General features: G+C 46.9%; 1 protein-coding gene across 1 annotated transcript in view; it reads left to right on the plus strand.

The window, feature by feature from the left end:
* arhgef28a (Rho guanine nucleotide exchange factor (GEF) 28a) overlaps nucleotides 1-16,634 on the plus strand; it is a 37,585-nt gene that overhangs the window by 16,816 nt on the left and 4,135 nt on the right. Inside the window, exons 14-34 of the mRNA XM_056587855.1 lie at nucleotides 76-199; nucleotides 533-668; nucleotides 783-838; nucleotides 934-994; nucleotides 1,345-1,483; nucleotides 1,737-1,849; nucleotides 2,320-2,460; nucleotides 3,468-3,721; nucleotides 4,140-4,265; nucleotides 4,370-4,487; nucleotides 6,212-6,466; nucleotides 6,603-6,679; nucleotides 8,036-8,214; nucleotides 8,501-8,592; nucleotides 8,730-8,915; nucleotides 9,956-10,014; nucleotides 10,180-10,215; nucleotides 10,953-11,000; nucleotides 11,556-11,652; nucleotides 11,688-12,127; nucleotides 16,077-16,338. Coding sequence (XP_056443830.1) covers nucleotides 76-199; nucleotides 533-668; nucleotides 783-838; nucleotides 934-994; nucleotides 1,345-1,483; nucleotides 1,737-1,849; nucleotides 2,320-2,460; nucleotides 3,468-3,721; nucleotides 4,140-4,265; nucleotides 4,370-4,487; nucleotides 6,212-6,466; nucleotides 6,603-6,679; nucleotides 8,036-8,214; nucleotides 8,501-8,592; nucleotides 8,730-8,915; nucleotides 9,956-10,014; nucleotides 10,180-10,215; nucleotides 10,953-11,000; nucleotides 11,556-11,652; nucleotides 11,688-12,127; nucleotides 16,077-16,338 — 2,999 coding nt within the window. The remainder of the gene's footprint in view (nucleotides 1-75; nucleotides 200-532; nucleotides 669-782; nucleotides 839-933; nucleotides 995-1,344; nucleotides 1,484-1,736; nucleotides 1,850-2,319; nucleotides 2,461-3,467; nucleotides 3,722-4,139; nucleotides 4,266-4,369; nucleotides 4,488-6,211; nucleotides 6,467-6,602; nucleotides 6,680-8,035; nucleotides 8,215-8,500; nucleotides 8,593-8,729; nucleotides 8,916-9,955; nucleotides 10,015-10,179; nucleotides 10,216-10,952; nucleotides 11,001-11,555; nucleotides 11,653-11,687; nucleotides 12,128-16,076; nucleotides 16,339-16,634) is intronic.

Here is a 16,634-nt window from a genome sequence, read left to right on the forward strand (position 1 = left end):
CGGTTTGAATCATGTGAAGGATGGATCATTTATTTAAGGTTCTCATGGTTATCGTTTCCCTTCACATGTGGGCAGAATCGAAGAGGAAGAGTTTGATAAGTACAACATCCCGTCCAAGTCGGACTCGGACAAGTACAAAGTGATCCGGACCTTCAGCTTCCTGAAGAACCGGATGACCAGCACACGCAACAAGAGCAAGGTACCCTCCACCTTAGAGGAGTCCAATCTGAACTATTATATTTGTTTCTAGATCTTAACTTATGTACAGACAGCGCCTTACATTACGACAAGATTGACACACTGAATATTTGCATTTAAGGTATTCATAGTGGGTGTTGGTAGGGTTTTAGAGATGGACACAGTCTCTTCCGATAGACTCTGACCAGTCGTCAACGAAACCAATAATATTATGAATATCGTACTTCATATATAATTTATCATATTTTGGATGTTTCCTTACAGCTGTGCATGTTTAAGATTTTGGGTGTGCCTTCTCTACTCACTGTATGTGTCTCTTGTTTGGCCTTTCAAGGGGAAGGCCAAGGACAGAGAGGCCAAGGAGAGACAGCTAAATGGACACCAGTTTGCCACTGGTTCCTGCCTGGGACCCACCGTGTGTCTGATCTGTGAAAAGCCTGCCTCTGGACGGGACCTTCTGCATTGCTCCAGTAGGTCCCAGTCTTCATCGACATACACAACCTCTCAGAAATGACACCAAGGGTTTCAAGCTACCCTTAAAGAACATGTACAATAAGGTCTTAACGCTCACTTTTCTCCTTTAGGGTGCATGTCCATGGTCCACAAAGGCTGTAAGGACTCTGTCCCTCCATGTTTGAAGGTATGATCAATATCATTGAGGCTTTCACAGTGTTTGGCTTAAGTCTCCTGCTCATACAGTCAGCCTCTCACCAACCTCTCCTTCATATTACCCAGAAGCCTCAGGATAAGTATGCCGTTTCCATGGTGAAGAACAGAACAGCCTCTCTTCCACAAAGTGAGTCTAAAAGCAAGTTCAAAGGTCATCAGCGTTGTAGGTGTTATGTGTTGAATGTGGCCAACCACCTATGAATCATTTTTGTGTCGGCAAACGGAGTGGCTAGTTTTCCTGTAAATCTTTAACTTGTTTCACCACTTCACAGGCAAAGTAAGGAACCATTTTCTGCCATATTATTCTAATATATTTACATAATCTCTTGCATGTTAATACATTTGCATATATCATATTACCATTGAAATTGAGCATAATATTTGAATTTCTGAAGCTCCATCCAGATTAATAAGGGCCACAAAATAGGCTATACAAACGTAATCATGTGTTGCCTCCCCCTGCTCCCTGTCTTCCAGATTTTACCCTAAGGGACGGCCCCCCTCTGTGCGTTCACCCCAACACCATGTCCTTACCGGTCAGCAGCCCCAAGGAGAGGAGGGAGGGAGCCCTGCTCTTCAACCCGCACTCTGGGAGCTTCTCCAACACAAGCGACAGGTCAGAGAAACCCTCAAAGCCTGTTAGAGACACGATCAATGAGGGATTTTATGGTATTTGTTTGACTATTTACTATGTAATTTAACAGTCGCTATCATCCAAAGAGATTTACTGGGATTTGTTGAACAATCATGTCATTAATGAGCAGGTTAGGTTCCTCTCCCAAGGATGCCTGGTAGACTGCAGGTTTTAACATCATTTCGATTTTTCCTATATTGGGTTTATGTATGATGTCTATTTTCTTGCATATTAGGCAGAGTGAAAGTTCCGAGCCAGAGACCGACAGCTGGAGGATTTTCAGCCAATCGGATGAGCTCCCTCAAACCGCAGCCTCTTCCACTTCCACAGACTCCTCCATCGGAGAAGGTAAGGTCCAGGAAACCTTTGTTCTTCTCACAGAGTGTCTTCTCACATACTGATTCACCTGGGATCCAGAAGTCCTTCTCGATGTTTCAGGTTTAGTTGCGGTGATATTTACTGAGGAAAACGCATTATTGCGAGTGGATGAAGCTTAACGAAGGGGATTTTAATAATTTTATTACCACAGTGGCCTGTCACTGTGGTGACTGGCACAGTGTCCACACACAGTGTGGATTTGAAACCTTTACAGACACAATTTCTACAGTGAACTACGGCTGACCGAGTTTGTGTTCACTAATAACGTTCACAAATCTCTGCCTCCAGCAACACGATTGGTCGAAAACAAAAAGAAAGTGGACAACCCCGTTCACCCAGCATTGAGCTCGCCTGCTATCCGACTGTAGATATAAATATAAATTCTGAAGGGTGAGACGTCATATATCTTATCTCATGGTGTCGTACCTCTCCCTTTCCAGACTGCGTGGACTCGTTGGTGGGCAGCGACCTCACGGCCGGCGCGGTGGAGTTTGAGGCAGAGTCGTGGAGCCTCAACGTGGAGCACAAGTTCTGCAAGAAGCAGGACAAGCAGGAGGTCAAGAGACAGGACGTCATCTATGGTGAGGAAAGGAACAGGATCAGCTTACTCAGTAGTGTTCTTACTAGAAGACACAGCTTTACACTCCAAACGCCCGGGTTTGTGTGTCATGTAATTTCCATAGTAAAGATAATAATAATATCGTATTGATGGCGATGGCACATACGTAACATGTAAATGTATTTTTTTTTGCAGCACTAAGACACTTTACATAGAGAAAAACTGCTTAAACAACAGCATTAAAGTCAGTATATCTTCATAAGTCTGTAAAGAATCCCATTAAAACACACTAAAACATTAAGTGTAATGTTAAGAGCACAGCATAACATAAGCTCATAACCATAACATTAAGAGCGTACAGGAGAGAGGGGAAAGCTACACACTAATAGCACGTTGAGTGTTACGGTCTGGGTCAGGTGTAGATCGAAGTGAGGAAGGAAGAGGGAGCAGGCAGTGATTCGTTTGTAAAACAAAAGATAAGAAACTCGTCTCAAAAACACTACAAAAAACTATGGAACCACATTCCGGCAATATTCAACCAGAAAAACATTTGTGAAGATACAGCAGGGAGTGAGGGGAGGAGAGGGAATAAATAGATATGACAACAGGTGCGGAAAATTTGTCCATGATTGTCTGGTGTCTGGTGAGCACAGCACTGTGCGTGGCTAGAATAGGACACGTATCGGTGGCTGCGGCTCCGCTGCATAATAATAATAATACTAATGATCAGTTTTTTATAGCGCTTTTCTAAATACTCAAAGACACTTTCCAAATAAGAAAGGAATACATATAGACAGTACAGACACTCAAACAAAAGAAAAAAATAAACAACACCACAACAATAGGCAACACAATAAGAGAGCGGGAGAGGGTGGAAGATGGCGGAGGATGATTTGTCAAATGTTGTAGGTGGTCCTGAAGAGATAGGTTTTAAGTTGACTTTTGAATGAACATGCATAACTGTTGAGCATCATACCCTAAAGCCCTCAGTCACCCTGTCCTTCATGTCGTCTGTCTCTGCCCTCTCAGAGCTGATGCAGACGGAGGTCCACCACCTGCAGACGCTGCACATCATGGCGGAGGTGTTCCGGCGCGGCGTGCGGGAGGAGGTCCAGCTGGACGCCGAGGCCCAGGACCGGCTGTTCCCCGTCCTGGACCAGCTGCTCGCCCTGCACCACGCCTTCTTCTGCTCCATGAGGGAGCGATGCCACAGCTCCGCCGCCGCCGCGCCCGAGCAAGACAGCTACCTCATCAAGCAGATAGGGGACCTCCTTCTGCACCAGGTGAGGCCTTCTACAGGGACTCTAGCAGGCATTAGCAGATGCTTTTATCCAAAGTGACGCTAGGAGGGAGGCTACGATTCAGGCTACAAGTCAGGCTACAACAGAGGCTAGAAATGAGGCTAAGAGTGAGGTTACTAGTGACATTGCGAGTGAGGCTACAAGTGAGGCTACAAGTGAGGTTACAAGTGAGGTAGCAAGGGAGGTTTACGAGTGAACTACAATGGAGGCTACGAGTGAGGCTACGAGTGAGACTGGGACCAATCAAAGCATATAATCAGCGAGTAACCTGAAAAAAACCTTCTCTTGCTTATTAGTCCATTATTAGTGCAGGTTAGTAAATTAGGGTTTGATAGGGGTGGGGGAAGATATATGTTGATATGGCTTGCCACATTTTTAACGATAGTTTACGTTGCTCCAGTTCACAGAGGAGAATGCAGAGAGGATGAAGCAGGTCTATGGGGAGTTCTGCAGCCACCACAACGACGCCGTCAGCTTCTTCAAGGAGCTGCAGCAGAACAACAAGAGATTCCAGACCTTTGTTAAGGTAACAGACTAATTATTGGAATACCTATCCAAATAAAGTGCTCTTAAAGGTTGTCTTTAACGCCAGGAAATGATATCACTGATTAATATCTGCATTTATTGAAGCAACAAAGCAACAACTCTCTGGTGAGGCGGAGGGAGATCCCAGAATGCATCTTGCTGGTGACCCAAAGGATCACTAAGTACCCCGTGCTGCTGGAGAGGATTCTGAAATACACGCAAGGTCAGTGAGGACAAAAGGATTTCTTGTAGGAAAGTTCTTGACAGAACAGTATTTGGTTTAATGGAGCATGATACTGGGAGGACACACCGGCAGCATATAACAAGCATCTTCACTGAGACATTTTCCACACAAACAGGCATGATAAGGAAGCAAAACTGAAACCAAAAGAGGTTTTCCTGGTGTAAACTATTGAGGTGTGTTATAAGCAGTGGTGTAGTCTATTTTATTGTAGTGGGTATACTGTGATGATTCCCTCCCAGCCTCGTACAAACCCGTCCCACCGGTACATGTACGTGTGTGGCGCTTATGGGGTGTCGCACCACACTCACCAACGGAGGGGTCTACAACCCGCTGATTTAAGAGTATAACGATTATCAACAATCATGGAAAGCTGAGTAGGTTTATCAGTTTTAATAACAGTATGAACAAACAGAACACAAAAATTACAAGTTGTCCTTTGTATATCTATAGTAGCAATAGCACATGCTAAACAAGGACAAAATCTACTCAAAATAATTTAATGAACTGTTTACAACCATGGCTAACCAGTGCATGAGAAGGAGATGACAGGAGACTAATGTTTCACTCTTTCAATTGCTCAATTGAGCTCTTACTGTTGTTATCTAACATACCATACAGTAATTGAATTGTGTAAAAGTGTGAAATTACTGCACCTTAAAAATGACCATGAATTAGCTATACTCTCATTTGCATAGTGATTAACATTATGAATTTCAATTGTGTATACCAACTGTATGTTGGCTGACATTTACCTAACTTTTTTTCCCTCCACTCTAACCAAGGATGCCTGTTTTTAAATTCCCTAGCCTGACACCCAGTCTGAAAGGCTGGCCAGGGGTCCTCATCTAAAAGTAACAAGGAGATATAAAGTGGGATTAAAACATTGTCTTCTGTTGACTACTTGTTATGTGGTTTACACATAATATGGGAGGACTGGAGTGGACACGCACACACACACGCGCACACACACGCGCACACACACGCGAGAAGGAGGGGCTCGGCCCGCCAACTAACGTGCAGAGATGCAGGAGCAGCTACGCGCTTCGTAACAGAGACATGGCAGAGCCCTAGCGCGCAGGGGGAATTTTATGAATGGTGAATGTAGGAGATAACTTCCCCTGCTAAAAGTATTTTATTGCAGTTATACCTAACCGGTATTTGCGAAAAATAAACACAGAAGTGAAAGATCTGTCACAAGACGATTGATACGTATCCGTGCACATTTTTAAGTGGGTATACGCAAATCCTGGTGCGTTCCTAGTGGGTATACGGCGTATACCTGCGTATCACGTAGACTACACCACTGGTTATAAGGAAGCAAACTTGAAACCAAAAGAGGTTCCCTATTCTAAACCATTGAGTTGTGATATAAGAAAGCAAACTATGAAACCAAATGCTTTTTTTCCTTGTCTAAACTATTGAAGTGTGTTATACTGAAGCAAACAATGAAACCAAAAGGGGTTCTCCCAGTCTAAACTGGCCTAGTGATTGATAAAACACATCTTGGCCACAGTGTCGGTTACAAATGCATTCTTACACAACTCCGCTCAATTGGAGGTTGGAAGGAGAATTGATACAAACCGTATTCAAGTACTAAACAAACTAATTTGTAGAAATTGTGATATCATTGCTGACTCAGGTTTCCACTGCATTTCTTCCGTACAAGCTAAGATCTATTCCTACGTCTGTAACGTTGACCCCAGAGGCCACCCAGGAACACGCAGACCTGCTGAAGGCCCTGGCTCAGATCCGCGAGGTCATCGCCGCCGTGGACCTCCGCGTCAGCGAGTACGAGCGGGTTCAGAGGCTACAGGAAGTGTGGACCCGCACGGAGAGCCGCAGTTCGGCCAAGCTGAAGAACGGCCACATCTTCCGCAAGCAGGACATGATGCGCCCGGGCCAGGTCCTCAAGCACCAGGGGCTGCTGCTGTGGAAGACCGCCACCGGGCGTCTCAAAGGTAGGACCACCCAATGCTCTTCAACGGAGCATTCTTCACATTTCTACTCCACTGTAGTTTTTCTCTAAAAGGTTTAATCTCCATGATAATAATATGTAATTCTGAATAAGGATCTTTTTTGTCATTTCTTCCGCAGATGTGATGGCGCTTCTCCTCGCAGACACGCTCATCTTCCTGCAGGAGAAGGACCAGAAATATGTGTTTGCTGCTGTGGTTCGTAGTTTGTTAGTTTATATATGTATATAGCAGCAGATATTGCAGGTGGCTAAGTAAGACTTACCAGTATACTATTAAATGCATTTATTCTGTATGCATACGTCAAATAATGAAACAGTTTAAAATAACAAAAAAATAATAAGTAATAATAATAATCTGATTTTAACCTGTTTGCTCACACAAACCAATAAGCTAGCTAGTGTAATAGCTTCAAATTCAAGCCTGCTATTAGACTGGGTAGGTCCGCCCATTCTGCCGGCGATTTGAGTTCGCCCTGCAAAGGATCTGGAATACATTTCTTTCTAGTTTTGATACGTTTTTGCAGGAGTCATTCACCATGCTGGCTTTTCCCCCTGGTGCGCTATTGGCTGGTTTAACACAATGAAGACAGGGAAGCGACGTCAAGCAGCCAATTGCGTACAGAGTCATTTGAACTAGGCCCATTGATCACGCCTCTTGTGCTGAAGAAAATGACAGCAGCTTCCCCAGACCAACGTGCAATCTACGATTGAGCTTGGTCTGGCAATAGCCAGGCTAGCCTGCTGTACTTGCAGATAAGGTCCTTCTTGAACAAAGAACCCAACACTGTGTATTAGACAAAAATGCTGATGGCACAACAGTTGAGCCACTCCCACTAGAGTGCTTGTTTAAAAAGAAAATACCGGTCTTGGTTATCAACCCATCCCAAGCGTCTCTCCTGGCTTCACCAAAACATCAAATTTACTTCCTTGTACCGATTCTACCGAAGAGCATTAAGCATGAGCCTCCCGAACAATAATGGCAGTATGGAACTTTGGTAATTTTTAGTCAATATCCGTCGGTCAATGAGGGGTTTGTTAATTTCTACAAGTCCTTTATTAAATATCTTATCACACAGACCAAAGGGCTATTCTGCTATGGTTAACAATTGTGGCGGGCGTGGTCTTTCAAAATGCTCTGAGGCAGAAACAGCACACCAAAGTGATTTTGTAGCAATGATGTTGGTAACAGATGTTTGATCAAAGCCAGGATGAAAAGTTATAATGGGTTGATCATCACCCAGTTATCCATTACATTTACATTTACAGCTTTTAGCAGACACTTTTATCAAAAGCGCCTTACAGTAAGTACATTTGTCAGAAGAACATTAAAGATATTCATAGAAACAAGTCAGAAGCACTTACAATTGTAAGGTTAACCCATTCCCCGTATACAACAAAGATAGCTAGGATAAGATGCACAAAAGATAACACACAACATACAATAAGTGCGTAAGAGGGGTACCAGCCTTATCTTTCATGAACAAACAAACCTCTGAGCCTTGACCCCCTGACCCCCTGACCCCCTGACCCCTGCCCGACCCCTGACCCTCAGGACCAGAAGCCCTCGGTGATCTCGCTGCAGAAGCTGATCGTGCGGGAGGTGGCCAACGAGGAGCGGGGCATGTTCCTGATCAGCGCATCGGCCGCCGGCCCCGAGATGTACGAGGTCCACGCCGCCTCCAAGGACGAACGCAACGCCTGGATGAGGCTGATCCGCGAGGCCGTGGAGAGGTGAGCACCCGGGAAAGACTACTTCAACCGCAGAAGCCGACAGGCTGAGGAGTCGTGTGTAGCAAAAATGTTACACTGAGTAGTCATCCAAGTCTGAACCAGATCTCGGTCTGTCTATCGCTTGGTCTGTCTTTCTGATTTTACTGTCTGTCTGTCCGTCTGTTTGGACTCCCTGTCAATCGCTTTGTCTGTCTGTCGGAGTTTACTCTCTGTCTGTCCGTCTGTTTGGACTGTGTCTAGCGTTTGGTCTGCTTTCAGCTGATTGTCTGTCGCTCTATCTTTCCAGCTGTCCAGAGGAAGAGGACGACTACACCAGCGAATCAGAGGACGACAAGCGAGCGGCCGAGGCCCGCATTCAAAAGATCCACAAACTGCAAGGTGACTTCTTAGGAGAAGACCCCCTGGCATCGTCATTCAGCTACAAAGCCCACCCTGACAAACATCGACCCCATACTCTCACCTTGCTACTTTGTGCGTTACAACATTCTTATTCTTATTAAAACGTGTTTCCCCAGAGAGCCTGATGAGCCGAGACCAGCAGATCGTCTCCAGCCTGGAGGAGAAGCTGGGGATCTACGCAGAGACCATCGCGCTCCACTGGAAGATGGACGTGTCCCAGCTGGAGTCCCGCATACGGGTGCAGCCCCACGCCGAGGAGGTCCCACAGGCCGCCGTGTGGCTGGCTGCCGCGCTGCAGGAGAGTAGGTCCCGCCATCTATATGTATCGTCCGTCTGTCTGTCTGTCTGTCTGTCTGTCTGTCTGTCTGTCTGTCTGTCTGTCTGTCTGTCTGTCTGTCTGTCTGTCTGTCTGTCTGTCTGTCTGTCTGTCTGTCTGTCTGTCTGTCTGTCTGTCTGTCTGTCTGTCTGTCTGTCTGTCTGTCTGTCTGTCCGTCTGTCCGTCTGTCCGTCTGTCCGTCTGTCTGTCTGTACAGTTGTCCCCTGACTTGTGGTAGACACAGTGTCGTCAATAGTGCTTTACAAAAAGAAACATACACTCTTAATTATGCATCCAATAAGGTTGGGTTACTGACTGTGTGTACGCATTCAAAGAGGAAACATTGACGCATTCGTATCACTGATACCAGGTTGAGGGAAGTGAATCGAGAGAGATTATGGTAATATCATCTTTATTATTTATCTGTTGCTGCCAAACATTATTTTCGTGAATTCTGTGCGTCACACACATAATACATAACACACAATATTGCAAATGATATTAGTTGGATGGATTGCATTTTGAGCAGTGTTGAAGTGTGGAAGCATCATTATTAATATAAAATGAACTCAAACTTTATGAATCCAACACTGGGGACATTCACTTGTCACAGCAGCTCAAGATTCAGAAGCAGAGAAAATAGAAATTTTGTGATAGAAACAAATACAAATAAAAAACAAATGATTGAAAGCTAAAATGTGCTGTAAACTTCTATCGTCCTGTGACCCCTCAGTACTGACCACCCTCCCTCCTCCCTCCCCCCGTCCCTCCTCCCTCCCCCCGTCTCTACTCCCTCCCCCGTCTCTCCCCCCTCCCCCTCTCTCCCCCCTCCCCCTCTCTCCTCCCCCCTCTCTCCTCCCTCCCCCCGTCTCTACTCCCTCCCCTCTCTCCTCCCTCCCCCTCTCTCCCCCCTCCCCCTCTCTCCTCCCCCCTCTCTCCTCCCTCCCCCCCTCTCTCCACCCCCCCCCCCCTCTCTCCTCCCTCCCCCCTCTCTCCCCCCTCCCCCCTCTTTCCTCCCTCCCCCAGCTGAGAACCTGAAGACCATGCTGCAGCCCCTGGCCGTCTCCCCCTGCAGCCCGGACACCGTGAGCGACTCTGTGTTCCCGCCCAGCCCCCCGCTCCTCTCCCCTCTCTCCCCCCTGCATGACGCCGGCTCCCTGTTTGAGGAGGAGGAGGAGGAGGAGGGGGAGGGGGAGGGGGAGGCAGAGTGGAGCGATTCTGTCACGCTCAACAGTTTGACTCACCTGCAGAATGGAAGGGGGCCGGAGGACTGCGCCAGCATCAAGGTAGACCAGAAGACCACCTGCCACATGAGGAGCGCTTCTTTATTTAGGAATGTCTGTCTTTATTTGTATTTATTTAGTTATTATTATTTATTTATTTAGATATTTAGTTAGTAATTTGTATTTTGTGTATAGCATTTTGTATTCATTATAACAGTGAGTTCTTTTGGATTTGTGCAACGGTATCAGAGTTTGAAAAATACCTAGAAATATAGATCTAAATTAGCATAGATTGACTACGGTTGTCTCAGAACACAGCAAGGGGCCGCTTCTACCTTTACCGGACGTCCACCTCTGAATGTTATAATAGTAGCATTGGTCAGAGTGCATGCCAGTGGTTAATACTGCCCTCAGCTCTTTCCCTCTCCCCGTAGACGTGTGGCTTTAGATTGCTTGCATTTACCTGAATTATTTATTTAGTAGTCAATCGGAATTAGAATTCAATCCAATGTTAATTATTGATGAGCTCATAAAAACAAACATTTCCCATAAATAGAGTAGTGTTAGGACCGGGAATTACCCTGATGTCGTTCCATGTTGTTCCACAAACATGTCAGTGTCACTCCCCTGAGGCTGACATGGAGGATTCCTCCTTTGACAGCCTTCTCAAAACCTCAAGTTTACACAAAAGTGAAATGTGCTCAAATTTGTCACTTAAAGAGTTCACAACATCCCTTTGAGTTGTTTGCTTCCTGCATGAGTCGCTTCAGGCCTTTGCTTGTCTCTTCTCTCCTTTGCAGGTTGCCCAGAGTGTTCAAAGCCTGACACAGTTGCTTTACAGTCTGCAGGTGACGTATTTACTTCTTAAGAAACAGTTCATCAGCGGCTTTCATCTCAGCTCACCCCAAAGCCTGTGCCACACGCGTAGGCCCACGCAACACATTGTAGCGCATTGTAACCCTGTTTTAGGACATGTAAACACAACATGAACCCTGTATGTGTGTACGTATATTTGTACCTGTATATAAAGAGAGAGAGAGAGAGAGAGAGAGAGAGAGAGAGAGAGAGAGAGAGAGAGAGAGAGAGAGAGAAAGAGAGAGGGAGAGGGAGACAGAGAGGGAGACAGAGAGAGAGAGAGAGAGAGGGAGAGGGAGAGAGAGACAGAGAGTGAGAGAGAGGGAGAGAGAGACAGAGAGTGTGAGAGAGAGAGAGAGAGAGAGAGACACAGAGAGACAGACAGAGAGAGAGAGAGAGAGAGAGAGAGAGAGAGAGAGAGAGAGAGAGAGAGAGACAGAGGGAGACAGAGAGAGAGAGAGAGAGTGATGAAAACAGGCAAAATAGTAATGATTCTCTTTTTTCGTGAGATATTTATACCACATGTCCTCATGGTTGGCTCCCCCCAGGCCGTGGTGAGCATCCAGGACAGCTGCCACGAGGTCCAGAAGCTCCTCCTCTCCTCCACTTCCTCCTCCGTCCGCGGCCAGAGGCCCCGTCCCACGCCTCCTCCTCCACCTCCTCCACCTCCCCCACCTCCTCCTCCTCCTCCTCCTCCTCCTCCGTGCGGGGCCCCTCCCTGCAGGAGCAGGAGAAGCAGCGCAACCTGGAGAAGCGGCGGGAGGAGGCGGCGGCGGCGCTGCGGCAGCAGGGCCGCCTGCGTCTGGACCGCCAGCGCTGGGAGAGGGAGTGCCAGGCCCGGGACGGCCAGCAGGGGGCGCTGGAGGCCCGGCTGGAGGAGCGCGAGCGGCGCTGCGGCCTGCAGACGGAGAGCCTGCGGCGCGAGAGGCAGGAGCTGGAGGGCCAGCTGGAGGAGTACCAGCAGAGCCTGGAGCGGCTGCGGGACGGCCAGCGCAGCGTGGAGAGGGAGCGCCGCCGCCTGGACACCCAGCAGAGGGCGCTGCGGAGCTGGAGGCACGGCCGGCAGAGGAGCCTGCCCAGCATGGGGCCCGCCCTCGTCATCCCTCTGGGGGACAAGCAGGTGAGGGTTAGGGTGGAGTGACACACACACACACACGGCAGGCATGTATCATCTCTTAAAGGTGGCGTGGTCCTCCCCTCTGGGGGAGACGCAGGTGAGGGTTAGGGGGGAGTGACACACACACGCCAGGCATGTACAGCCTCTTAAAGGTGCGGTTGATCAGATTCCAGAGTTCTGAAAAGAGAGCAGAAAGGAGCAAAAGAGAAAACATTGTTAAACTAAACAACCAACTGATTGGTCAGAAAGGAGCCGGGAGCTGGTTAAAATCGAAATTCTCTCAGACGGTGGCAGGTGCAGTCAAATAGAAACAGATATTCTCACAGAGCATTTCACTCACTAATAGCTGACGGACGGCTAGGTCTGTTCTGAACATTTACACATTACATTACTCTGTAATAGCTCTCACAACGCACCTACACTCCATTCAACGTCTCACCCTCCCCTAAGCATTCAGCGATGCCTCTTGCTAATACAGTAGAGTCTTAATCTGGGAAGATTTGCCTGACGATACCACTTACAGATCTGATCCATTCATTATTCATCCTCGACAATACAGTATACACTTAAGCTTTTGCATTTTATATCGATTCAAAGAAACAAGTCAGAAAAGTGGACATTTGTGACGACATTGGGCTTATTTTACATCATTACTAATTTGCAATTCATAATTGTACAAACTCTTCTTTGGCATTTTTTTAGCACATTTCTGTATGGGTGAGGCTCTTCCAATTTATACCCATTCCCGACCCCTGCTATATACCAGATGTCTGAGCTAGTTACAACACATGTATTGATTCCTCTCGCCTCATTAGAAGCATGCTTCGGTCTTGTGAAACGAATGATCCTTGATCTGGCCTTGGGCCTGCTGGTGTCCAGGGTATGTACTTAGCCTTTTTCTCTAAAAAAAATACGATACCAAATGACAATAACATATGTGTTATTGCATTTGTTTCCCCTAACATATCCATATCAGCGCTTGCCTACTCTTTACCTTCTGGTTGCATGACTCAAATATGAATAGCCAGAATGTAAATCCTCATTGAAATATAACTCTTTAGGTTTCATTGTTTCAATAACTTTATCTTCAGATGAGACAAGAGTCTCATCTGGGAGGGAGCTGTGTATAGATACATATTAGTATATAATTTTGTTCAATATGTAGGGCATTTCCATTTTGACGTCACATCACAATGGCCACCATCATTAAGGAACATTGGAGCATAGCAATGTTTATGAATAATGGTGTTCTGGTCATTGTTTAGAATTACTTTTTGAGAGTTATGGGGAGACATTGTTATGTTAGAAACTGCCACAGCGTTTCTCAAGAAACTTTTTGATTAGCCTGTTTTACGGCTTATTTATGTTTATTTACTACAGCTCCCTCGAGTCATCACAAAATGGCGGAGAAGTGGCAACATAAAATCCCAAATGTGACAAAGGCAACACTATATATCCACGGTCATTAAGGGGCAAAGGTTTTCTCACTGAGCCTTGCAGTGCAGGCCAGACACCTGGCACCCCCCAGCATACACTCAGACACAGACACACACACACTGAAAGACACACATTACACACAGACACACACACACACACACACACACACACACACACACAACACACACACACACACACACACACACACACACACACACACACACACACACACCACACACACACACACACACACACACACACATACCCTCACACAGACAGAATCACATACTCAAACACAGACACGTACACTCGCACAGACACACACAAACACACACATACACAGACACACTCACACACACCCTCACCCAGACACATACACACACACACACACACACACACAAACAAACACACACACACACACATTAAACACACGCGTAGACTCTCTCACACGCGCGGGCTGTGCCCCCGACGCCGAGCTGATGTATGTCCTCCTATAATGGCGGGTATTCCGGCACCATCCGTCTCAGCGGCGCGGTGGCGGCCCCCAGTGCTAATAAACAGCTTAGTGATTGATGATAATTAAAGCATCGCACACACACACACACCAAACACCGGAGAATAAGGAATAATTAAAAGCAGAGGAACGGCCACAGAGAATTACAAAAAACCCAATCGCTCCCGTCTCCGGATGGAGTTAAATTATTCAACGGCTGCGACACATTAGCTTAAAATAAAGTGTGATACGGCCGCTCTAGGTCGAGGTCACGAAGGGAGAGAGGGAGGGGGAGGAGGGAGGAGAGAGAGAGAGAGAGAGAGAGAGAGAGAGGGGGGAGAGACAGAAAGAGGGGGGAGAGACAGAAAGAGGGAGAGACAGAGAGACAGGGAGAGACAGACAGAGATAGAGAGAGAGGGACAGAGAGAGGGACAGAGAGAGGGAGAGACCTGCTCTACCTGTCCGGTTTACCTAAGCGCTGCTCACAGGGGTGGGGGGTGGTGGGGAACGTGACTGATAAAAGACTATCTGTATTGAAACGCTATACACACGGTGTCCTTTTGGGTCCTGCGTTGTGTTCGCTACGTGCACCAGGTACGCCTCCTCACAATACCTGGTGAATAATGGAGGAGCTGGGAGAGATGGGGGGTGTCGTGTTGCTGTCCCCATACCATGCCTGCTCTTCCTCCTCCTCCTCATCCTCATCCTCCTCATCCTCCTCCTCATGTTCTGTTTGCCGAATTTTTGCACACAACTGAATTCCAGAGGGACCAGAAGAGAAGAGATAACATATCATGTTTTAATCCCAGGCAGAAAACTTTGATGTACAGGACAGCAATAGGGGCAATAGAGGATTTTTATTTATTTTTTATTTAAATAAAGTAAAATAAATAAATATGCAAATTCATAAAAGTATGCAAAATGTATCCCAATGAGATAGAACACGTACACACTCCCTGGTGTGACTCCTTATTGGCCTAACTGGATACTTCCGACCAGAAACTAATTTGGTTTTGAGGGGAGGAGGAAGAGGAGGAGGTGGAGGAGGGAAGGAGGTGGAGGAGATAGAAGAGGAGGCGGGGAGGAGGAGGGCGGAGGAGGAGAGGGAGGAGGAGGGGGAGGAGGAGGGAGAGGAGAAAGAAGAGGAGGAGGAGGAGACAGAGGAGAGGGAGAAGGAGGAGGGGGAGGAGGAGGGAAAGGAAGAAAGAAGAGGAGGAGGAGGAGGAGGAGACAGAGGAGACGGGGTTGCTGATGTGATTACGACATGCTTCGTCCCCTTTACATTTAGTGGGGTTTGGTTTAGCTGGCCGTCTCCGGGCTGCTTTGAGGCGTGGTGGAGCGTGTGAGCGTGGTGTGTCCTGGCGGAGGAGCCCCTGTGTTTGCTGAGAGCACCCTGCAGCCGCAGTGTGATTCATCACCTTCTAATGAGGTCATATCGCAACCCTTTCTGATGAGGTCATAACACACCACCTTCTGATGAGGTCATAAATCAGAGGGAAGAGTTCAGTTTCCCCCGCTCCCCAAGTCCCATAGTTCCTCCCAAATAAATACAAATAGATTTTCTACCAACAAGAAGAATATCTGATGATGAGGAGGATGATGATGAGAATGATTATTGCTTATGTATGCTTATTTTTGTGTTGTTTATTATTATATTTTTCCAGGACATTTTGTCACAGTGTGTTGTGAGAAAGAAGGATGAATAGGTTTAAAACATCCTTGAAAGTGTAGCCACAGGAGCATAGCATGGTTCAAACCGTTTATTCTCAAGGGGAACCAAAAAGGTTATCTTCTAGCAAGAGTGCCTTTTTACTTTGAGTCCCTGCTTTGCTGTATTGAGGAGTATCATTTGTGTAATGTATCAAAGAGTATTGATTATCAAAACGTTATGTTGATTGTATTTATATTTATATATAAAGATATCATATGTATATTTTCTTAAATTGTATATATTTATTTAGGATATTTAGATTTTCTTTTATATATCTTGTTATTTATTTGGATTGTTTTGTATTTCTATAGCCAATGGATACCGGTTCACCCGGGGACTACAAATATGACGGCTCGGTGTTCGTGAACGAGGCTGCGTTCGCCGTCAGCGCGCCCTCCAACAACCATCACAGGAGGGACGACCCCAGCGCCCACAACTGCCTCAACGCCCTGCTGCTCCGGTCCAACCAGAGGCCCAAGGCCGGCCCCCGGCCCCAGGCCCGGGCCACCGACACAGGCTTCTTCTACCACCCCGCCGGGCCTGAGGGGGAGGGGGCCCCGTCCCCGGCAGGCGGTAAGAAGGACACAACACATGCGTCTTGTGGTGCTGGCCTGATGTAGTCTTGATTTGGAGAGGACGGTCTCTATGGTGTTTAGCGTTGGGCTGATTTAGTCATGAGGAGGAGAGGGTCGTCTCTGTGGTGTTGAGCGTTGGGTTTGATTTAGTCATGATGACGATGGGATGGTCTCTATGGGGTTTAGTGTGGATTTAGTCATGATGAGGAGGGGGTCGTGTGTCCTGTGTTGTGGCGAGAGGAGGGGCATACATTCTAAGTGTTACATTCTAAGAATGACGACCGCCCAGATGTG

This window comes from Gadus chalcogrammus, chromosome 4, assembly GCF_026213295.1.
Source record: "Gadus chalcogrammus isolate NIFS_2021 chromosome 4, NIFS_Gcha_1.0, whole genome shotgun sequence".
In the NCBI taxonomy this organism is placed as follows: Eukaryota; Metazoa; Chordata; class Actinopteri; order Gadiformes; family Gadidae; genus Gadus; species Gadus chalcogrammus.